Source organism: Sylvia atricapilla, chromosome 3 (genome assembly GCF_009819655.1).
Source record: "Sylvia atricapilla isolate bSylAtr1 chromosome 3, bSylAtr1.pri, whole genome shotgun sequence".
Taxonomy (NCBI): Eukaryota; Metazoa; Chordata; class Aves; order Passeriformes; family Sylviidae; genus Sylvia; species Sylvia atricapilla.
This window is the reverse complement of record NC_089142.1, coordinates 46421942-46446436: the sequence shown is the minus strand read 5'-3', so window position 1 is coordinate 46446436 and position 24495 is coordinate 46421942. Positions and strand designations below refer to the sequence as shown.

The following is a 24495-nucleotide window of genomic DNA, read 5'->3' as shown; positions in this document are numbered from 1 at the left end:
TGATGGAGCTTGTGTGCTAAAATGACATGATTGACAATCATTTTTTACCATCTGACTTTTACCAGCTGCTGATAAAATGCAAGAAGCAGTATTTGGGATGTTTGCTTTCTGGTTCTCTAAAGTAACAAGCAACAATTAGCACAGGACTTGTGATAAACTGACCTCTCTAAAATGGCTCACAACAAATATATAAAATGAGAGCAATCATAAGTCCCAGCCACTTGTTAACAAAGATTCAAACTATTTCCATATCATCTTCACTCCCTTTCCCCAAAAAGGTTGGAACAGAAAATCTTGCAAACTGTTGAGAGAAACCACAATTTGATCTTTACTTGTAACATTAATCTGTTCAAAACAAACTAGTGCTACAAGAAGCAGTAGAAGACCTAATCCTGAAGTGTGAGCCAAAAAGGGTTTTAGCTTGGAACAGGAACCTTTATATTCTTTTAAGCTAATGTGACCTGCATCTACTTTTAAAAAGCAGGTCTTTAAATTAATTCACTTCAGACCCTTGAGGTTACGTTAGGTTAACTCTTATAATGGGCAATTCGGATTTCTAGCTGCCGTTTTTTTCTGATACAGCAAGGTTATGTTCTGAGAAACATCTATTAGTGTGGAGGAAGTTTTACTGCAGATGTTTGCGATTCCAACTTAAGTTTCTCATCAAAACTTTAATGAAAATCAGCTGCTTGGAGCAGAGCCACCAGTCCCCAACCTTTTGAATTATAGGAAGCTGAAGCAAATGGAAGCACAAGACAGAGCAGATGCATAGTTGGAAGTTTTCTCCATTTTGAGAAGATGTATAAAACACCCACCAGAAAACAAAATTTAAACTCCACTGCAGTGTATTCCCACAAAGTTTTGGGCAAATACCAGCCCCAGAGCTTATTCTGAGCTGTGAAAACCAATAAAAGGCATTTTATGCCCACTCTTATTCACAACATGGGAATCAAGGAAGGAATTAAAAGTCCAGTTTTTCCAGGGGGCATGAAAAGAAATAAAAGAATTGCTTTCTGAAGGAAAACTTGGCCTGATTTTAACTGATAACAATTAGAGCTTCTAGTGTTCAAGAGCTGTGTAAAAGAGGTCTAGTTTCTGAGTAACATACAAGCAGCCACTTATAATTTACAACTTGCTTCTGGACTTAGATTTCAAACACCAAAATATAGACCCTTCGGGTCTTATGTTTTAATTGGTCCTCTTGAATGTTTGGATGTGGTCCCAGTCCATTTTCACACACCACCATGAGCTGGGGATGTTTGGGTTATGCATCCTAATGCAAGATTCAACAGTTGCTGAATGGCATTATACACAAAGCTGTTAGAGCCCAAAAGTTTTTGAAATCTAATTCTTTGTCATTAAAATCTCAAAGAGCTTTTCTTAACTGTCAGTCAGGATACATAAAGTGCGTATTTGACAATGAAAACAGATTGACTAAAATACAGTAAATATGATCTGGCTTTGTTGTTCCTCTTTAGCTATATTTTGTGATTCTTTATACAGTTATTTTCTTGAAATAAATACTCCATAAAAACTAGAACTCTTTTTTATTTTTTTTCTTTTGTGACAAACCAGCAAGAAACAGTTCTAAGCCCATAGCATGCAAGAATCAAAGAATGAGAGAGGGTTGTGAAAAATATTTTTGAAATTATTATTCCAACTTTACAAGACTGTTAGAACAACTTAAATGTTATTGTTTGCATCATGACACATGGAAGCCAGGGAGTATGAGAGGAACTGGTACACCTTAATTAATTTGAAATATAATTCATTTGAAACATAATTTAATAATTACTGATTAAAAAGACTCTACCTGGATAAACAATTTTCAATATATTCCGTAAAAATAGACTTTTTGACTAAAACTGTAAGACTTAGAACATTGTTTGACTCTGCCTACCCAACAAAATTAATAAAATTAGCTCATTCAATCTTTGACCATTGCTGCCAGTGGAAAAGTAGCTACATAGAACCAGCATCTAAACCAGATATTTTCTGAACTCTGTAGTACCCTGTTACTGCCCTACAATGCATCTTTTTACTCCTTTATGAAAGACCTTCTAAGTGGCAAGAGATCAGCAGACTTTTCTGCCAAGGCTAAGGCAAGGCCAGTATGTCCTAGGGTTTCCTACTGTGGTTTTCCACCTCTGAGCCTGGATGGTAGCCCATGGAGAGCCACAGAGAACTGCCATTCATGACTCCCTTGTGCTGTGCTCCCCACTCCTGGCTCCAGGGACCCTTCCTCAAAAGCACTTTGTGAAAGCAAGCATTTGTCCAGATCCAGTATCTAAAACCAGAAAATAATAATTTAAATAAGCTGGCAGGGCAAAATAAAACATAACCCTCCCTACCCTGGCTATTAGAGTCCTTCGTGCCCCAGAAAGGCTAACACAGCCTGGCCCATTGAGGGTTGGCAAGGTCTCCAGAGCAGCAGTACCTGGCATAGATCCATGCAGGGGCAGGTAGAGAGGTATTGGAGGTCTAGACATGGTGTAAGGTCAGGGGAAATTTATGTGCCCTGCTCAGCCTTTGGCAAGTTTGTGGTTTTCTGTGGCTCTCTAATTCTAGTCAATGGCAAGAATAGGCTGCAGAAGCTCAACAGGGTCTCTAAGGCACCAGCTAATTCAGGGTGTTTGGTGATGGATTTCTGTGAGCTATAAGAAAATAAATTGTTTTCCTCTTGATACATTGATTCCTCCCTCTCTTTGAGCCAACAGAAAATTTATTTCTTCATTATCAGACTATGTCTGTGATGAAACAAGCTCAGAGACACTGAGAGATCAAGGCAGGTTACCCCTTCTCCCCAGGCCTGGCTTTTCCTTTCTCCCTTCAGAGCACAACTTCTGCCCAGCTTCATCCTGAGTGTAAGACATGCAGGACAAAGTTAATGATGCTGAGGTGTCTTACTGCCTTCCTACACATTTGCAAAGTGCTAGGACAATCCAGGGGGGAAAGCCTTATTTCTGAAAACTGCCCAGAGACATGGGATCTTCCCATTAGCCATTCCCAGCATCTGTCTTGTCCGTAGCTGGGACACCCTTAGGAGGCAGAGATGAATGAAAGATCTTTTTCTTCATCTTTCAAGATTTTCACATTTGTTCAGGTTTCTTTCTAACAGGCTTCTAATTGATGCTATGGCTATTGGTCAAGCAGATCACTGTTTTCCTCTGCTGTGGTTCCAACATTTCAAAGAGTTGCAAAAGCAAACCAGGAAGAACTAGAAATCTAGGAAGGGGGGAAGTTGAACCTTGAGATTTACCCTCTCAGTATTAACAGTGTCCCATAAACACATTAGTACTTTCTTTAAAGCCCACTTTTCTTTTTCATCCCTTGAAAATTTTTGTCTCTACCTGTAAATCTCTCAGGGATTACTGTAGTTTGTCACCTGACTATATCTCACTTATCTGAGAGTCTCAGTGACTCAGAATGTACATTTCATGTAAGTGGGAACTGGGTGGAGGGGGGTTAATGAGGAAACAATGTAAATTTTTCCCATTTCCTGTAAATTCAATAAACTTGGATTTTTTTGAAAGAGGAAAATCAACCAGCTACCCTTTTAACTACGGATTTTCTATTTCCAACAGTGAGTGTCTGTAAAAGTTTTTTACTCATGGCAGCACTAATAAGTAAATTAGAGACTGGTATTAATTTCTGATTCTTAGCCAGCTTCCAGACAGCTAAAACACTTTAGTCCTTCCCCCTTTTAGAGAAGAATGCCTTTTAAGCAGAGGCTTTGTCTTTCCCACTGTATATGGAAAAAATGACTGTGCAGTTCTATGGAGAATGCCTAGCTGAGATATGTTTATGTTGGATCCAACCCCATCTCTGTTGCTGAATGGCAGTTTGTTTTCCACTTGAGCTAGGGAAGGGATAACAGTCTGGAAACTTTTTCAACACAGGAAATTTTAAAAAAATTTAATACAATTACTTGGTCAAGGTAAAAGATAACGTTGTTCTGCATAAAGCCATTAAGCTTTCAGCTATTTCTTGTTTTTGCATGAGTCTGTCACTGCTGCATAGCAGAAGAAATAGAAGGAACATTTTCTGTGTCTTCCTGCCAGCCAGATTTTACCTAGAATTGTAGCAACTAGTTTCAGTCTTAGTGATCTCTGATCTTTGTACCTAAAACTTTGAGAAGAGGGTTTCCACCAGCTTCATAAATACTTTATAATCATCAAAAATAAACTTTTCTTTTTGGATGCTGATGAGTTGATAACTCATCAGGTAATACATGAATAATGCAAATTGTGATGAATAAGTCAGTAAGTAAAGTTTTCAAGTTAAAAGGCTATGAAGTTAGTGTCTTGTCCTGTGGCCCTTAAGGCAATCACAACTTTTCCAGTAAATTCTGAGGAGAACTCAACCACTCTGTATATATAAACAATGGGGGACTTCTAGTGTTTAGTTGCTGCTTAACACAGCAACAGTTGGAAAACTAGACTAAATTCAATCATCAGACATAGTCTTTAGCAGCTGCAGACTGGCCAGGCATGGTGTGCCTGGCTCCAGACCAGCCCTGTGCTCTCAGGTGGGACCATCACTGGGGATGCAATCAAAAGGGAATATTGAGATCCATGCACTGGGGATGGCAGAAAGGACACTGGTAGCAGGAAATAATGCTTCATTTGTTTCATCGCTTATTAAACAGTTCATTTACTGAAAAACATTATAGATTCACAACCTGCATCACTGCTTTATTTATCATTGTTTTGGTGTTCAAAGTTTCAAATTACTCAGATTCACAAAAATACACTGCTGCAGATTTAATGAGCTTTTCATATCATTTATCCTGAACACTCCATTATTACATTAATTTGCCCAGATTTATGGCAAATGCACTCACTGAGCTTTTTTATCAAGCATATCTAATGTTAGAATTTCATTTAAAAAATAAGAATATGCAAAAATATAGGAGGGCTCAACTGAATAAGAATTTAAGCAGGAAAGAATTTGCTTTTACATTTGAAATATTAATAAAAAACCAGAAACCTAGTTAGTGTGCAATAATTACTGTAGTTTGCAGTCTCATTAAATGCAATTAGAACTGAGATACCTGTCAAGATAAGTGGATAAAAAAAGATTAGCAGCATTGTGCACAAATCTCTTCACCAACTTCTGGTGAATTTCTAATTTACAACATCAGTGGAACACTGTAAACAATAAATATTTCACAGTTAACAATGTCAGAAAATTAAAAAACAATATAGGGATTTAATGTACTATACCAGGGTGCTTATTATAAAACTATCATGAACACTGATTTGGAGACTAAGCTAAAAAATGTGTTCTTCTCAGGAATGTTTACAGTTTTAAAAACAAATTTGAAATTGCAAATGACTAATTTGCATGAGGTTTCTCCCTTTGAAATGATAAATACTATAGAGTGGCTTTTTGCATGCAGACAATTCCCTAACAGCTGTAGTGTCCTCTTAAATGGTATAATTAACTGTCTAGCTATGATGTCACACAATGAATTCATTTCTTCAGTAATAATAGTTAGAATGTGACCTTTCTTGCTCAGAAGAATTTGATACTGTAGACCAGAGGCTAAGAAGGCTTACAGAAATTATAAATAGAGCTTGGAGGCCTAGGGGAAGCTTGCTTGTTTTTAATTCTCTACTTTGCAAGGATTCAAATCCCAGATAAATTTAGCAAAAAATCAACAGAGAATAAATAAAATTGGAGAGCCGTGTTCACTTTTGCCTGCACATTTTGGAGTACCTCATGACAGAGAGCAGAACTTCTGTCAGTCTCTCTCCATGATTACTTTGATGGTAGAGCATGTCTGGCCAACAGGTCAGTTATTAACTTCTGAGGGCCTCATTCTCTAGAGGAAGACAAAGATCCTTCTGAAATGTCACTCCATAGGGATTTATATGTTCAAGTACAAAGACAATCTTGAATTTATTACTCACAGTCTGGGAATTTAAAGTCCATTCATTTCTTCAAATGATAACTTAGAGTAAAGCATGACAGCTCTGTGAGAGGGCACCACCAGGGCATTTTATTTTTAAAATTAGTTATAGTTTACTTCAGTGGTTTGAAGAACTCACAGAAATCTCCTCCTTAACCAAGACCTGTCTAGGAAGATGCATGTAGTAAATTAAGAGAAAATAGCAGGACAGATAAAGTGGAAGTTACCAGCAAAATTAATGTTCTTTGTACCTTGAGTAAGAGCTCCTGTTCCTAATTTGTTTTTTTCAGGAAGAGAAAAATGCTTTCATCATTGTATCTAACAAAAACAAATGCCACAGATGATATTTTAAAAAACAACTTCTATATCAAATAGATTTTTCTATATTCATGTTTCCTTCCTTGTATGAAGAAAACAAATTTTCCTTAAATATCTTAAAAGTTCCCTTACAAAGTTAGTTTGAAGCTGTCATGGGAAATTTTATCACTGAACCATAATTCTTCCTCTCTATATATACTCTTTGACTAATTTTTTTCATGTATCTGGTATGCCTTGGCAGTAAATTGCTGCAGGTCACTCATAAAAGTTACCCTCAAATACAATTGTGAGGTCTAAACCCTAAGAAAGAATGGTGGGAAAAATGAAGAAGGCAGCACAATGCCAAGAAGTGCTGTGTACATATCAAAATGTCCTCAAACTATGGCTGTTTAGCTGAAATCCAAAAAAAATCCTTCAGCACTGCATTAAGAAAAGTCTTTGGTCTAGAAACAGCTTTATATTCACTGCAGGCAACTGGAACAAGCAAAACATATCTACCAGAAATGTCTGCCTATGTGGGGATATTCAGGACTCCAGGTGGTTCTGACTGGTTCTCTTACAAGACATGAAATTGTTGAGGGGTGTCACTGCTGGTGCATTGGGTACATCTGGGACACTGGGATTACACTGTGTGCTCTGCCATGGATTACACTGGGTACATCTGGATACAGAGAATGGGCTCTAGGCAGCCCTGCTTGGACCAGTCAACCCCCAGAGGTCTCTTCCAGCCTCAGCTATTGTGATTCTGCATGACTGTGGTCATTACTTCATTTTACTGATCGAGGAACTGAATGAAAGAGCAATGTTCATGGTCACACAGGACATGAGCAGAAGAATGTATTTTCTTGAGTCTCACTATCCTTATAAACATAATTAGAGAGAGAGCAGCTCTTGCACAGAAACAAGGTTTCTTTGATGAGTTTCTTTGATGTTCAGCAAGAAGAAATATTTTTTGTTTTGTTAATTTCAATTATAATGACTCTATTGTTGTGGAAGTGCTTGTAAATTAGCGGTGAAATGTATGTAATAAAGTGGGTGAGTGACTGAGACCAGGTGCAGGGATAGGCAGGGACAGCAAAGATGGGAGGAGTAGGAGGACAGATGGAAAACAGCACAGGGAGGACACAAGCATGAATAGAGAACAAGGCAATAACAGAAAGGCTGTGGGAGCCAATGGGGGCAGGTGGAGATCCAAACCCCTCAGTGTAATGTTCAGTTGCTCCATTAATAGATACAGCCCAGGAGAAGCATCGAGGCCTCCCCTAAGAAGGGCCAATGAACAATCTTCTCATCTGGTTGGCATTTACTGTAAGACTGTTTAAATTGTATTCAAGCCTCGTTGCCAACAAGAGAGACATATAATATAGACAAGACTAAAAGGTAACCTATAAATAAAAGTTAGGGTGAGCTATAAATACAAACTGAGAAGCCATGGATTTGACCAATGCCTCACAACAATACAAACAGACTCATTGGAACATACTCTGCAGGAAACCCCTCAATGCTACAAGTACTCACTGTGCTTTTGAAAAAATTGTGACTGCACAAACCTCTGTCCATAAGAGTATTCTTTCTCCTTTGGCAAATTCAAATCCATACAAATCTTGGGAACACAAGGTCCAGAAGAAATTAATAAACAAATTATTCACAACAGCCTGGTTACTATTGTAAAAATGTGGCAGCAGTATGAATGACAGTCAGAACAATATCAGAGCTGTCATCACGTACTTGTATGTAAAGAGGTCAAGGACACATTCTCGAAATGAGTCCTTTTGTCTCAAAAAAACAGGACAGAACAAAGCAGAGAAAATTAGAGAAATTCTACCTCAAGTCATACACTTCAGGATCTATCAGATCATATAGTCATGGAATGTTAAGAGTCAGAAGGGACCTTAAAGATCATGTAATCCCAACCCTCCCTGCCACAATTGGCATTGTTGGAGGAGCAATTAAAATCAAAGTGTTTCAATACAGCCATCTATTATCGCAGCTTTTTCAGCTGTTGAGAGGAAAAGACCGCCATCTCAAGCTTCTTTCTTTCAAAGTATTATGTGGATTATTATCATTCTGATGATCTTGTGAACAGTCTGGTGTTCATGTGTCAAACAGATGAGAACAAAAACTGTGAAGAAGATGAGCAATGCCAAATAATATTCAAAATAGAAAATAATATTATGAGTACTGTTTCCATGCAGTTATGTCTGGCAGGCCTACTCTTTTGGAAAACCATACAGAGGCATCTGGAAGCATCTGGTGCTGGGTTCAGTGATTTGTTGTGTCCTAGTTAAGAAATGTGTAGAGTCAGCCTTTCATGGCTAGCTAGGCCAAATCAGAAAGATGGATTACCTGCTGATGCACACTGCTCAGTTATCATACATGTACCTGCAAAATATGTACTGTCTCCTGGGTACACATAAAAACAGCATAGTTCTAACTTTAACTGCATCCCAAAATTTTCTTGTCAGTGTTTCTCAGCTATTGCCAGTATTTTGTCCCAAAGCATTTTCAGCAAGAACTGATGAGCTGCCACCAGTGAGCTCCGCATCCAAAAATGTGGAAAAGTCAGATGTGAAGAGCACCAGAGTGCATTAATTAATAAACACCTTATCAATCTGATAAACTCAATCCCTGATGGGCTCAGAGCAGCTGCCTACACATACAGAAATGGAGAAATGAATGCAGGTTTTCCTGTCTGCTGACCTTCTGCAGCAAACGCAGTTCATTTATTTTCTAGTGAACATAGAAGTCCATCCAGTCCTCTGGGACCCGGGCAAAAACCAACATGTCTCAGCCAGCAGCAGGGCCCTGCAGTGCAGATATAGGTATATCCTTTTCCCCCACTTAACCCATGTCCATCCCCTCATACCCACACACTTCTGAAACCCCACACAGTGAAAAGATACTCCTAAAAACTACACATACTGAATTGTCAACCCGAAATTTAACCTCCAGCAGCTGAGCACCCTTTCTGTAATCAATAACGTGCACGTTGGCTGGGTAAGATGGCAAAGACACCAGGAGACTCCAGGGCTCCTGAGTGTGCTGCACACCAGTAGAGGGGCTGACATCGAGCTGGAGTCACACACAGTGTTTTCTGTGTATCTGATGGATTTTATATTTCGGCATCAAACGGAGAGAGGTTTCCCCTGCAGGTCACCAAAGGCAGGAGGGTCGGGAGAGTGGGATGTGGTGTTATCACAGCTCTTTTTGTTTGCATAAGGTTTCCCAGCAGGCTGAAGAAGAACTAAATCTTTGTGTCTGTGCTTATGAATAACACGTCTTTGACCTGGGGAATTTGAAATGTCTATTAGTTTGCTCCCAGGGAGCAAGAAGTGGTTGAATGACCATCAGTCAACAACTGAAAGACTGGATATTAAAAATGTATATTTAAATGCACTGGAAGTCAGTTATGTCCCAAGCTGAAATGCAGATGTAAAAGTCATATTGTTGTCCTCAGTATCTTTTGATGAATGAAATACCAGAAGTATATTTGTATATAAGTCCAGGGCAAAGAAGACAGTTTTGTGGTTAATGATTTCCAAGAATGATAAACCATAGATTTTGTCCCTGCCCAGAGTGGTTTTAAGACAGGATGTCCATGGATTCAAACACTTTGTTTATTTACATCCGAATTTGGCAAAGCAATATTTTTAGTGTGCCTTTTGGGAAGAACTAGAAGGTGTCCTTAGAATGGGGTCATTCTTCTTTCTAGGCTAGATCTTTCCTGCACGTAGGGAGAGAATTGGTTGGGCCTGCCAGACATCAAGATTTCCTTTATATCCATCCACTTTCTCTACCTGAACATCCTGACTTGTGGAACAGACTCTAAGGAGACTTCGCACTTCTCCCAGAATACAGAGCCCAGTAGTTTGGACCAATCTGTGGCACAGCTGTTGCAGCTTGGACACTTCAACAAGGCTCAGCACATCTGACATGTGCAATAGGTTCCAATCTCATGGACTTTGTACACAGAGCTGACACCTACACATGGGCGTCCCTCCACACGTCCCTCCACACGTCCCTCCACACAGTCAGGAGAGAGCAGCAGGCACAGCTGGCCCAATTTAGATGCATTTCCGGACACAAGGATTCAAACCATTCAGCGGGTGTCCAGCTGGCTTCTGGCCACATGGCAATCCCATGTGGAAGTCTCCACGTGGATGACTCCCAGCTCCCTGTGGTTTAGTCTCCCTACACGGGCAGGCGGCTGCCAAGGGCAGCTCGTGCTCACACCAGCACAGCCACAGCTGTGTTAGCTCAGGGCTGCTCCTGGGGCACAGAGCTCCTCGGGGCTGCAGCCTGGGACTGCCTTCAGGGCTCACACAGACGTGCTGGGGGACACCTGCTGAATGCTGAATGTTTGGCAAGACTTCTGGGAGCTCTTGGCTGGGGGCTGAAAGTGAAGTCCCTATTATAGGTGATCAAAAGCAGCATTCTCTTTGGAAAGAAGTACTACCTGTTCTGAGGAAGCCAGAGAAACTGAAATAACATCAAATATACACTAGAGGACTATTTTCTCAGGCTTGTTTCTCTAATGTTCTTATTTCTAATAAACAATTACATAAATGAATGTACTGGGAGATACTCAAGCAGGAAAACATCTTTATTTTTAGGAAGGGCAATAGGCTATTTATCTCAAGTTTGCCTAAGCAAACAATCTTCAAAAAGGCCTCAGAACTGCAGCTTCCAATTTCAAATACTGCTTATAAAGACAAATAAACAAGAGCAAGCATACTTGGATTGGGTTTGAAATGTCCTTAAGGAGCAGAAGGCTGATGTTTCCATGGTAATGCCATGCACTTCCAGCAGACTGGTCTCTGCTTTAGAGACCAAGTTTAAAATGGATGGAGGTGGTTTAGAGTATTCACCCCTCTCTGTAGGGTAAAAGATGGAGACTTTCAGAGACTTGATATAACTTCAAGTCCCAAGCCTCTGTTTTTATAAACTGTGCCCTCCAGATGGATAAAAATTTCATATTGATGTGAAGCTGTCAAGAAGGAACATTGCTCCACTCAATTTGTCTGATTGTTTTCATCAATGCATTGAAAATATGGACTTAAATTATCTATGTGTCCTACTTATACAGGTATCTACAGGTATATGGTGCCTGTTATATCAGAGGAGCAACATTTTTCTATTTTCTTTTCCCTGTGCTCTGAAGAAAAGCTTCATAATGTTCAAGTAGAGTTTGTTTTCTTCTTTTTTTATTTCTTTCATTTCATAAGAGACAATGGGGACTTCTAAGAGTCTTACAGTTCCAAAATTTTTAATCAATCTATTTCAAGCGATAAATATTGTTATACAAATAATTGCCAATATGTGTCACAGTTGTCCATAAATGTTTTGATTGAGAGGTAGCCTCTCAGGCCAGATTTCACACTTCTCAAACTATGAATTCCTTAGGTTTATGTCTTTTGACAAGATTTTTACCACTTTTATAGAATAGAGCAGGCTTCAGAAAAATGAAAATTGGAATGCACAAATGTATTTTCAAAATTAAACTGTATGGCAAATTAAATTGCATTAAGATAAAGCAGGTAAGCAAACTGTGGTATGTCAGCTTAACCAGAGATAGCTATGTAAGGACTTGGCCAAGACCAGATGACGGGTAGTGAGAATTAATTATATTCTCTTCCACTGAAGGCTAAAAGAACATGATGAGGAAGGGTTTCTAAGACTTGAGTAGCAAGTGATGCTAGAGTCATTTATCTAACCTCTTGGCATATAAGAAATAATGTGTGGAGGCTGCCAGAAACTAAGAAAATGTGCATTTTTCCTCTTGCCATCAAAAATCACCCTTCTACATAAAATACAGTGTTTGCAATACAGTATAGAACTTCTTTGTATTTTTGAAGATAGATACGGGATGTTATGTTAATTAATTCTCATTTCATCATGAACACACGAGTTCATCAGGCTCAGCTGTGCCCAGATTGTGTACACTTTTACTATCCTGAACAGACCTTTCTCTCTAGTAGTGAGAATATACTAAGTAATACCATAATGTTTGACCTTTCATGTTCTTGCCTGAATATCCGTGTAGCTCCCTGAGGATCCTTCTCAGACCTGGACTCTCTCTCTAGCAGCAAGGACAATAACACTGCTGGGAGCTACAGAGAAGGCTCTGCTGGCACTGAACTTAGCAGTGACTCAGCAGCTGATGTGCCATGACCACTACTTGGAGTGCTGCTCCTCAGATTGAGTTCCCCACGTGCACCAGCTGTTTCCTCTTTTACAATGGTCCTGGAGGATAGCACCATCTTTTTCTTCTGGGTTTGTTTTGGACCAGATGTGATGGGATTCCTGGTCCAGGACTGAAAATAGCATAATGGACGTGACAAAGGCTGAAATGTCCTAATGCAGACCATTTAACCCTGAATATATACGCTTTAGTGTACCTGAGCACTTGGGAGGAAACTCTGGAAATAAGAACTGGTGCAGATCCAAGGGAGTCTTTTATCATGGAAGAGAGATTTTGTGTGTTTATATATCCACAAGCCACAAGTTCCAGTACTAACCTATTATAAGTGCCCTGTTTTCTCACCATTAGATGAGAATCAATGGCTACATCTGAAGTACTGAAGCAGTGTTGGGACCTCCTAGTCAAACAGGGTAACACAGCCTGTGTCCATATGCTGGATCACCTCCTGTGTTTGCCCAGAGAAGGGTACGCCTATAAAAACTGCCTCTTGGGAGCACATCCTAACAGATACCATGCCCTGAACTGGGCCTCGTCACAGGGAGGAAAATCACAATTGTCAAGGTCAAGATCAAGGCCTGAAACCACACCTTGCCTTTCTTCAGCTGGCCAATGCAGATGTGACCACAGAGAACACTCTGTGTTACCAGCATAGCACTCTTATTATGGGGAAAGCAAACCAGAAGAGGCAGGTTAACAGCAAACACCCACCCTGGCACAGCTGAGCCACTCCTGTGAGCTGGCAGCAGGGAAGGAATGGGGGACCTGGTTCTGCCCTCAGTTTGCAGATGCAGATTGGGAACAGTTACAATAAAATTGGTGGAACTGCTTTAATATAATATGGAAATTCATACTCTGTGTATGTGAATTTTCTTCCATCTTCAGTCCTATCTTACACCCAGACCAGCAGAAAGGTCTGAAAAAGCAGAAAACTACTACAGTCCCCCCAGCACTTTCAGCTTGCAGCTGGTTGTTGTTTTTAAGCAATGTAATCATTAAATCCAGATGTAGGGTGGGAGGGGGGAATAAATGCCCCAGGGGTGCAGAGAATTTTAGGAGATCAGCAAGACCAATATTTGATTGGACTTTTCAACTTGAACTGGAAAGAACCTTGTCCCTCAGGGAAAAAAAAATCTAATAATTGTGAAGACATAATTGCTAATGCAGACCTAACATTTTGGCCTTCTAATTGTCATCACTGTTCAGAAAGAGACAGTGGACGGAAATGTTCCTCGCTCAATTGCCTACATAACAATTTTGCAGGGAGGGTATTTCCATTTTGTTCCAGTCTTGTTTCTGCTTTGTGTGCAATAATTTTGTGCTCCCAGAACATTCAGCAATTTGAATCCCTCAATTAGCTCAACACTCTGACACTTCTTTTTATAAATATGATGTTGGCTCAAGCTCTGGAACAACCAACCAATCACTCCATTATCACTAATAGGGCAAGGAGCAACAAAAATATATCAAAATAATTGAGAATGCCTGAGAAAACTTCAGACCCCAAAGGAAACAATCTGGATCCCATTTTCCCTTCTTCCCCTTGTCCCTTATACCATTGATTGTTAATACCTCATTTCTGGTTTACATTGATGCAACCCATGGTTTAAAGTACTGTTTTAAGATAGTGAGCATCAGCACCTTTCAAGTATTTTGTGATTAATTGAATAACATGAGGGGGAAAAGCTATTAAAAAAATACCAGATCACTTGCCCACATCTCATTTTGAAAAGGGGCTCTGACCATGAAAATAGATGGACCCAGACTTGAGGCAAATGCCTTGAGGAACAGAGAAATGTGTCTGCTAATAGTAAAACTGATTCCCAGTGGACCTTAGCAAAGCGTGTGCAGCCCTTGCCCTTACAATCAAACCAACGATGTAGCACTGACCTGCACCAACTTGTTACTGCTGAGTGTGGGGACTAGATGGAAGCTCGCTCATGTCTGCAGTGCAGGCATACCATCATTTGAAGTATACATGAGATTATCGTTATGGCTGACTAAAGGATTTTCATAGACACCTTTACAAGCATTCCTACATTGTCCATATTCACTATCTTAAGGAAAAAATTATTCTGCTCAGACCTGCAAAACCAAAAAAGCTTTTGGGCAGACAGCAGAGGAACACAGCTAGGACCACCCACCAGCTCTGAGACACCAGAGAATATAACAAGCTTTAGATCTGTATGGGTGGAAAGAAATATTGCAAAGGCAGACACTGGGACAAGAACCTGTTTTCAATTTAGAAACTGTCTCCTTTCCACAAGATGTGGTGTAATCATTCAGCTGCAACCCTTAGTCTGGCGGGAGCCAGTCCTACCACTGTGTAAAGACTAAACAACTGAAAGAAACAAGCAGTACAAATAGACAGTATTTCTGCTGTCCCAAAGAGTCTGTGGTCTGAAGACTTTGCCTCCTAGGAGCTATTATCAAAGAAAGTGTTTCCAAAACAAGCCAGATAGAATTCTGTGCACAGGAATGGTAAAGGCAACTGAGTTTTCCATTTATGTTCATCTCAACTTCTCAGAGCTCTCTGGCTCTCTGGGCTAATGATTCATTTCTAAACTTCATTTTTAAAGCCTGTTGTTACTCATCTCCTAAGATATGTTGTTTTCTAAGTGAGCAGCTACTCTGGCTGGATAGAGGGACCTACCCCCACTCAGGAGTGGAAGTTAACATGCAGACAAGACTCGGGATTGCTGGCTCTTGCTACGCTGCGCTCCACAGCTGTAACCACAGCACAATGCGGAGATGGGAGTGCAGCTCCCGGGAGTGACATGGCCATGGAACAGTGCCAGGGCTGCCTAGCCCCAGTCACCAGCAGGGACATCTGGCCCCACTGCTCACAGGCCAGTGTCTGCAGAGAGGGGAGATGTCACTGTGTAGGTCTGCATTTGGCACTGCATGCCTGCTGCTCTGCCATAGCTTACACTGGGCATGAGAAGCTGCACAGTGCAGAAAAATACCTCATCCTTGATTTCAGGGCAACCTAGGAAAATAAGGAATAGGAAGATCCAAAGGAAAGCTAATCCTCATTTTTTCAGTGCAATACAGTTAGAAGCTTCTTAGCTCATACAAATGCAAGAAGACACACACCCATCTGAGTTACTTGAGCTTTATACTTTTCCCCACTTTTTCAAGGGTAGGTGACCTCAAGAGCCACAGAATACAAAAAATTCTGTACAGAGAGCAACAAAAAATATTCCAAGAAAGTCTAGTATACCTTAAGCTGTGACAGCCACCTCAGGGATGCTGTTTGTAAGTGATAGCAGCAGCAGCACTGCTGGCAAATCACTGGTGTGGCAAATTTTTGGAGTGCTGTATTACATGCTGGTGTCTTTGTATCAGCTCTGCAACAATACTGCAAGACTTAGACAAGAGTGAGATATTTAGGATCCAAAAATTCGTGAATCTAGCATAATATGTGTGACACAGGGAGACTGGAAAGGGTGAGCAGGGTGACAGAGGGCACCTGAGTTAACAGAGGTTGCTCCTGGGGTCAGCTTGTATACATCTCACCAGCGTTGCATAATAAGGGAAAAGTTCCTCAGTGAAGAACAAGAATTTATACATAACACAATAAAAATTATCCTCTTTAATTTTCTTTTTATTTTTCAGTCCTTGAAGGCCACGTTAATAGCTTCTTGTTATTATTATTCAGAAGAAGGTTATCCAGATATTTACAGTTTCTCTTTCATTTTGGTGAGCTTTGGTAAGCTATCAAAACTACTAAATTATATACAACAGGCAAAGCCACACATTTATTCAAAAGGGCATTGATCTTTGTAGGTATGTTTCTGTTTCCCATAGGTTATTCATCCAAATCTCATCAAAGTTTTGATGTAAAGTAAATTTTCTAAAGCTTCTTCTCTTCTCTTCTCTTCTCTTCTCTTCTCTTCTCTTCTCTTCTCTTCTCTTCTCTTCTCTTCTCTTCTCTTCTCTTCTCTTTTCAGTAAAAAAGCTATTCCATTCCTATAAATACACCTTCTTCACCAAATAAGGATTTTGATTTCTGGTTAACTCATCCTCTAGTACAACATGCAGTAAGAATCTGCCAGCTCCACACCCATAGCTTGTCAGGGACAGGACACAGGTAGGAATGCTGACAGCTTTAACACTCTAAGGCAAAAAACCAAGCACCAGGACAGAAAGTGGAAGAACAGACTCAAGTTCAGCAGTGTGTGTGTGGTCTCCTATGATGGGGTTATACAGTCTGCTCTGGGGAGACTTGATAGCTGCCACCTTGCTTTCCTTTCCTCTCACCAAACCTAACTCTCCAGCTACATAAAGGAAATACTTTTTCTTTTTTTTCTCATTGCAGGGATGCCAAGAAGGTTTTTATCGTACCAGCTCAGGAAAATGCTCCCCTTGCAACTGTAATGGTAATGCAAACAGATGCCTTGATGGATCTGGAATCTGTGTGGTAAGGAATTCCTCTGTTCTCTGATTGTCTGACTTTTAACTCCAAGGCTCAGTTTCAATATATTGCAAAAGCAGTGTCTGTACCACTGTAGCTTTTTGCTGAAGAACGATCATAAGTAGGGCCAAGATAAATACATTAATGAATTATCCTGGCCAAAATTAATTCTCACTTAAATTATCTCTGCAGATTCAAAACACTTTCCTCATGCAGTATTGTGAGAGTTAGCATGTGGAAAATTTTTAGTCCATCACAAATATGGAAAGAGTTTTGTATACCTCTAGAGAAAAAAAAAAGTGTATAAATTCAAACACATTTCTTTCTCCCCTTTATGAATACAGTGCTGTGTATAATATAAACAATTTACAATGGTAAGTGACCCCTGTGAGTGTATATACATGTGTTACCCAAAGCAATTCAGCTGCATGGCAGTTTCCTGCTGTGAAGGAACAGCATGAGAAGGTTGAAACAATACACCAGGGGAGAGTGTGTAGAATTCCAAGGTACTGTTACAGATTTCCCATATGTTCAATCTGACTCAGAATCACCTCATACAGAAAGCTGTGTGTTAGTAATAGTAGTTAAACATTTCTAGCTCCTGAGCAAAAAATCAGCCCAGTAAAACTAATCCCAACTATTAGGGGGCAATCAGGGCACAAATACACTAAAAAAAAAAATGATGGAAGTTATAATACTGTATTTAAATCACATTGCAAGAGCAAGGCACTAGTATACTCTTGGCAGGCTTGTAAAGCAGGAGTAGAGCCCAGAACCCCTTGCTCTGCCATGTGTTACTTTTGACAAGTCATAAACCTTTGCCCTCAGTTTATCTCTTCATAAAATAGACTCATAATATTCACATATTTTGCATCGTTGCAATCACTATCAAGTTTTCAGTTATACAAATACATCAAGTCAAGTTCCATGGCATATTTCCTACCATTTTTATTTCTGTAGGAGGAAGACAGTGCAGCTGTTCAGCACAGGAAAAACTACTATGGCTTGGCCACTGTAATGTGCTTAGAATTGGCTGGTTTCTGCAGAACACATATTGGCTTAGTTTTTAATATTAAATTTTCAATAGTGGTTTTAGACCTCCAGGCATTCCCAGCTATTCCCTTTCATATGCACGAGACTTTTGGCTCATGGGATCATTGTCATTTTAGTGTCAAGTGACAATGATGCCATTGATCCAATGATGAAAGGCAAATTTTTGGTGGAAGACCCGGGAACAAGATAGAGAGCTTGTCAAACATCTGATGACTTCAGTCACCAGAGAGCTTCTGGAGTAGAATATATGAGTTAGGAAGTGATTATATCCTCAGGTTACAAACACAACAGAAGACCTCTTTCCTATCTTCTACAAAAGTAAAGCTGATGTCAAGGGTTCAAGACCAACAAACAAAAAACCCAGAAAACCTACAGTATGAGGAAGAAATGGTCTGAAAGTGAATGTGCATTCCTGATTGGTGCTTCTTCTCTTGGAACCAGCTAGGTAGTAAGGAATAAAACTAAAAGCTAAACCCTAATTTACTGTTTGAGTTCAAATTGCCTTTTGATAGCTTATCTGAAGGATTTTAAAAGCTGTTAAGCTCAGGTCATTTACTTCTGAATAAAAAGGAACAGTGAAAAGGCTTAAGTGAAATAAAAGTGAAAGGCAGAGAAAAATGCAGAATGAAAAGAAGGTTTAAAGGTTTGATAGCATAAAACAGAGCCTGAAATGCCCATAGGGACTGCAGCAACAGGACCTTCCTGAATATTCAGAAATTTCTGGAGAAGTTTGAAAGACTAATGAATTTGGTAAACAGGAAAATGTGCTTGAGAAAGCCTAGGGTAATAAAAGCTTAGAGAAAGAAAGATGTAACTTGAATTGCAGTAGGAAGAAACTCATTAGATGAATTAATTAATTCAGTTTAGGAAAAGGTGGCTTGATGGTTGGTAATGTGACTTGTATTAGAATCAGTGGACAAAGAAGCCTTCTCCAAGACCTAGAGAAGGACTTGGCCAAAACCTGCTGGGGCAGAAACGAGTCAATACCTCTCTAGCTGGGAGTTCCTGTGAAGAGATAGGACATATGGTATGGAGAGTTTACCATTCTCTCTATTCTCAAATTTTTAGGCAACCTACTCCAATAATTCTTGCAGTGGAAACCAACACACTTGACAGTTAGACAAGATTTTTCTGCATTCAGTCAGTTTTTAATGACCTGTTAAAAATTAAATCTGTATTTACCCCACATTATTATTGCTGTCATTCTCTATTTTCATGATTATGAACTTGCTATCTCCCTGCTTCCAAGATGCAACAGAATCTACCACTTATGGACTCTCCACCATTAACACATCTTACCTAAACCTTGAGCCATTGATACAAAACATCTTTAGCAGCAGATATTTAGAAGAACTGATCCTCCCCAAAGTTAAAGTTTTCTATATCTACGTGTTTATCAACATAATGGAACAATTTAAACATTTTAAAAAGCCATCACTTTTTGAAGTTAACTCTGCTAACAATGCTGGAAGCAATAATAACTTGAAAGTAATAATAATACTGGGTTTGGTTGGTAGATTTTTATAGTCTAAGTAATAACTAAGCTGTAAGACCTGAATAAATGGATGAGACAGTATGAAAAGGAAAAAGTACTCTGCTTCAAATGGGATGAAAAGAAAGGGTCAGCCCCCATATGATGCTCTGAGGCCATTGTAGTATGTAAATCCCTCAAATCAGTTTGGTAAATGTAGTTCCCCCAGCATACAAATTAATGAAATTTTCGTTGGCCTGAGCCCTGAATTCAAAATCAAATAAAATTAAACCCTTTTTAATGATGCCTTAAGGTAGAGTGCTCATATCTTTAATTTCTGCTGGCATATATATCTTGAGGTTCTGTTTCAAAACTTCTCTCAGCTTATTCATAGAGTGCAAATCAAATCCATGAGTCATTAAAAGCTTATTGAATGACACAATCAATGAATCAACGATGTCCTTAGGTAACTAGACAGAAGAAATTATTGTAGACAGTCACATAAAACCAGTACATAAATCAGTCACATGATCCTGTGACTAAAACTGAAGAGACACACAGTCCATTTTGTTAGAATAGAAAATCACCCAAGTGTAAGAAGTATAGCCAGCACAGTGTAAGCTCTACTAATGATATAGTAAAAGAGAGATATCAAATAATGCTTCATTCCAAAGACACTATCTGGTGATGCATATAAGGGCAGTAGGGGAAGAAACACAAATTCATTGTGCTGATGTTGGACTTTGGATTTTTAACATAATTCATTGGACTTTGGATTTTTAACATAATTATCTCAATCCTTTCTACAAGGAGAAAATTAGATCTCTTTTCAGGCTCTAGCTTTTGAAAGCATGCATAGATGTGATGGTAAGTGGGTGAAACAGCAAGAGCTTCAAGTGGCCATCTGCAGACCCACAGAAGTGCATTTCCCCTGCATAAAGCCCATCATGTTTTGCTGTTAGATATGAAGGGAATGTTTTACCTCCTTCACCCTTCCCCAGACACCAACAACCTACAGCTGACCTATTGCTTTAGAGCACCTCTACTGAGAGTTCAACATTTGAAAATTCAGACATGGGAGCAGTCTTCAAATGACTGATCTTCAGAGAGACTGATCTGTGATGGTCAGCTCTGGCAAGAGTGGCATATGGAGGTGAAACAGCTTTTCTAAAGAAACTAACAGCCACACCTGCATAGGATTATGCAAGTGGTGCAATTCACAGGGCTTTACCATAATTAAAAATTTGATTGCACAGTCTAGGGAAGCAAGATTCTTGAGGTGACTGCAATATATTTTGGCAATGACTCCAAACGAACACGACAAAATGAATGAAAGTTCTTTAAAAATACCAAGCTGTTTATCCAGGTAAAATTTTCGTTAGACTGAGTTGTCTACTATAGTTGTCTACTATGAGGTGTCTACTGTTAATGGAGATTAGATCTCCCTTGATGCATGAAAACATAAAACCAAAGAAGTAAGTCTGGAGAAAGGATTACAGCAGAAAGTGAAGGAAAAATTGTTGTTGTCTCCCCAAAAATCTCTAAGTGTTTGGTTAACATTTAAGTTCCATATATTTGATCAGTCTTTATATATGGCATCCAAATACTCACAAGGAAATAAATTAAAACATAAATGTGATCATTTTGGAACAAGAAAGACCAAATGATACTAAGTGGAGAGGATAAATCCACTGGTATCTTTTCCAGCCTTTTATGGAATTTTTTACAATTGAGCATATTGTCGTGTAAGTGATTTGTGTTTAAGCGTTTGGGTTTACAGCTGAGCAGAAAGGTTGGAACAGATTTGGCAGTTCTGCCCAAGAGGATAATATGTTCCACATGGTTGCCAAGGCTGGTCTGGAGAATTGCCAGTGGGTCTACAACCATCCATCAAGCACAAGCAAAAAGCAGTAGGGAGGGAGCTAGCAAAACTCCCCAGCTCATTAGGTACTTTTGCCTTCCACAAAGAGCCTTGCTGCTTGTTTCTCATTGCTTCTTTCTGTAAAGATCTTTCTGCAGATATCTATAGAGAATTGGTGACGTTTGAAAATCTAATCAGAAAGCGGTATTAGAACGCAGTAATTGTCAAAAACATTAGTGTTAGTCAACACATTTTCTCAGGTACAATATTTCCCTCCCTCTTAGCTATGTTTAAATTTAGTAATTGCTGTCCTATTCAGTTTACTGTTGAAAACATGCAACAGTGCCCTCAATACGTGAGCACTTTGTTTCCACTCCAGCACAGCTGGTGTAAGAGGCACAAAGGAGCTCAGGACAGGACTGCAAGGAGGGGCAGCTGCTGCTCTCCCACCTGCTCAGCCACATTTGTCACAGTCAGCTACCACAAGTGATGGGTTGAGAAAGTAGCAGGCCAGGTGCATTTGGCAAGGCATCATCTCCCACTTCACTACAGGACAAGGTCTACAAATCAAAACTTTGACATAGAGAGGGTATTTTGACCCAAACCACATCAGGAAATGAGTTTTGTAGCTATTCTCTCTCTCTCTTTTTTGGGGGGGTTTGTTTGTTTGTTTGTTTGGGGTTTTGTTTTCATTTTTTTGCTTAGACAGGTGTCTTTAGTAAAAATTAGTATTGGTATTTAGCATGATACTTTATGTTTACTTTAAGTGCCTCATCTCTTTCCTCCATATAAAATTCTGAAAGCACTGCCTCTCACCCACAATGGCTGGAAATCCTAAACCTCATAGATGGAGAAGATAAAACATGCACAACTCTTGGCTTTCAAATCACTGTGCTGCACTCCTTTTTTTTGGTATTATTATTTGCGGATAGCAACAAATTCATGGGCAATGCTAAGCAGTTCTCCAACCTCAGATACAAAAGCATATATGAGGGGAAATCTAAATCTACCTCCAAATACAGACTGCACAGCCATGTAAGCCACCTGCATCTCTTTGCCTGTATAATTTATTTATCCTTGTGCAATCTTCTGCATTAACAGTTGCTAAAAGAGTATCTCTCAGAAGGACAAGTAACAAGAGAGATAAAAGCTGAACAAACCAACAATTCTTGGTACATTGCAATAATAACTGTTTTCCTCTCCAAAGTAATAAGATTGTCAAGGTTTGAGGACCCTTTCAGATTTCACAGATAATATTTAAGACCCTGTCATTTAAAGGGGGGGGGGGGGGGGGGGGGGAGGTTATTTGTGCTTTTAGTGGGCATCTGTTGTTGTACTAACTTCACCAGAGGTAGGGCTGAGTATTTTGAAATTTTGATTGCCCCTGGAGTGTCTTCATGCCATTTGACGTTAGGTGTCTAACAGGTTCTCTGCACCACTGTGGCAAGTCCTATCTTTCTTTAACTTTAGAGTGTACACAGAAAACTAATCTGCTACCTATTTCCTATGGAGATGGTCCAGACTGTCTAAATTGCAGTTTGTTATCCCTCAGAAATAATTTCCCTAAAACTGCATAAATGGCAGATATAATGAAGCTGCTGCCTTTGAAGAACATCAAAATGAATTCTTTTCTTGCAAGTTCAGGTTTCTAAATGAAGCTGGTGTACATTCATGCCTCAGTTTCTCAGTTATATTAATTGACACAAGCATGTTTTTCTTGTGCTGGGCAACTTGTCCTAGTGCTATTGCCTGAAGAAAATCAACAAACTTTTTGTTATTATTTCTGCACAAATGTATCTACTGAGAACTGCTTCACGCAAAATGTTTTTGTTCTCAGAACAGCAGTTCCAGCTTTAGTTTCCAATTAAATGAGTCTAGGAGCTCAGTGATGACAATCATTTCCAAGCAACACCACATACCTCCCCCCCCTCCCCCACCCACTCATAGCACCATTTCATCTTCTTTTCATGTGTGCACAAATAGTTAGAGTAAGAGCCAGGTAAAAATGCTCACACTGATTGTTGGCACTCAGTGAGAGTGCCAGAGCAGAGCAATAGGAGCAGATAAGACATTTTCTTACACAGGCACATACAATCCAGCCACTCTCTCATCAGACAAGCTGCTGGTTTACTGATGGATGAATGATTACATGCTGTAGACTCATACAGCAGCCTTTAGAAGCCAGGCTGCTATTGATAATCCACTCAAAATGTTTCACTGAGAAGCAAAACACTTTTCTCAAATTACCATGCCAGTGTCACCCAATGCTGAGAATCACCCATGAGCTGCAGAGAGGGTGTTCTCCCTGCCTGCAGAGATGCCCCGGTTTAAACTCAGCAGTTTAGCTGGAGTTGCAAAATAATGAAACATAAAATATAAGGCCACTTTTTCTGTTCACTGTAAAAATATGGTTCTAAATACCCATAGAAGTTCTGTCTGGCTAAATAAGATAAAGCCACTTTTACATAATCACTAACCAGAGAAAAACCACACAAGTGTGCTCAGATAATGGGGTATGTAGGGTAAGACAGCCCTTTTTCACTTCCTTCAGTTTAGAAGGCAAAAACCTGCAGATTCAAAGAGCAACGTTTGCTGTCCTGCTCTGTTCATTGCAGTCGTATTGGAGCTTTGGAAACCAGGAGCAGATTTACTCCATTAATGCCCATGGGTTGTTTGGAGAGCTGAGGACAAACAAGAAGTGAATTGATCAAACACAGTGAAGGCTCCAGTCAAACATGCCCAAGGCCTCTGCCAGTGCTTCAGACACAGGGTGGCTCAAGCACCTCAAGTGCTCAGTGCCCACACTCTCCTGTCTCTCTGCTGGTGCATTAATATCGCTTTTTCACTGGATAATGACAAATGCAAAACATTTTTATAAGTATATTAGCCTTCCATTAGCCTTCTGGCTCTCCCCACGTGCCCTATGGTTAGTGCACTTCTTTCCTCCTCCTCCCCTTCCTCCTATTCAAACTTCCTCCTAGTATTCTCTCATTTTAGAGGCTCTCAATTAAAATAACCTTCAGGTCTTCCATACACTAAATATTTTATTCCTTAAAGCAAATATGAAGAAGTAAAACCAGCTTTAGCTCTAAAACTATTAATGGTTAATCTATTTAAAAATCCATGGAATAAAAATTTACTTTTTTCCCTTTTTCTCATCACATTCTACCTGCTCTAGAGTTCTCTGCCCAAATGACAGCCTTGTGCAAAAATTAATTTCTGGCCAGTGTGTTCTCTATGACTATGAAGTATGCAGCAAGAA

At 39.7% G+C, this 24495-nt stretch overlaps 1 protein-coding gene across 2 annotated transcripts in view; it reads left to right on the top strand.

The window, feature by feature from the left end:
• The window catches only part of LAMA4 (laminin subunit alpha 4), a 99375-nt gene that overhangs the window by 5407 nt on the left and 69473 nt on the right, over window positions 1–24495 (top strand). For both annotated transcript variants that reach the window (XM_066315275.1, XM_066315274.1), the window contains exon 2: window positions 16753–16854. In XM_066315275.1, the coding sequence (XP_066171372.1) occupies window positions 16753–16854 (102 nt within the window). The remainder of the gene's footprint in view (window positions 1–16752; window positions 16855–24495) is intronic.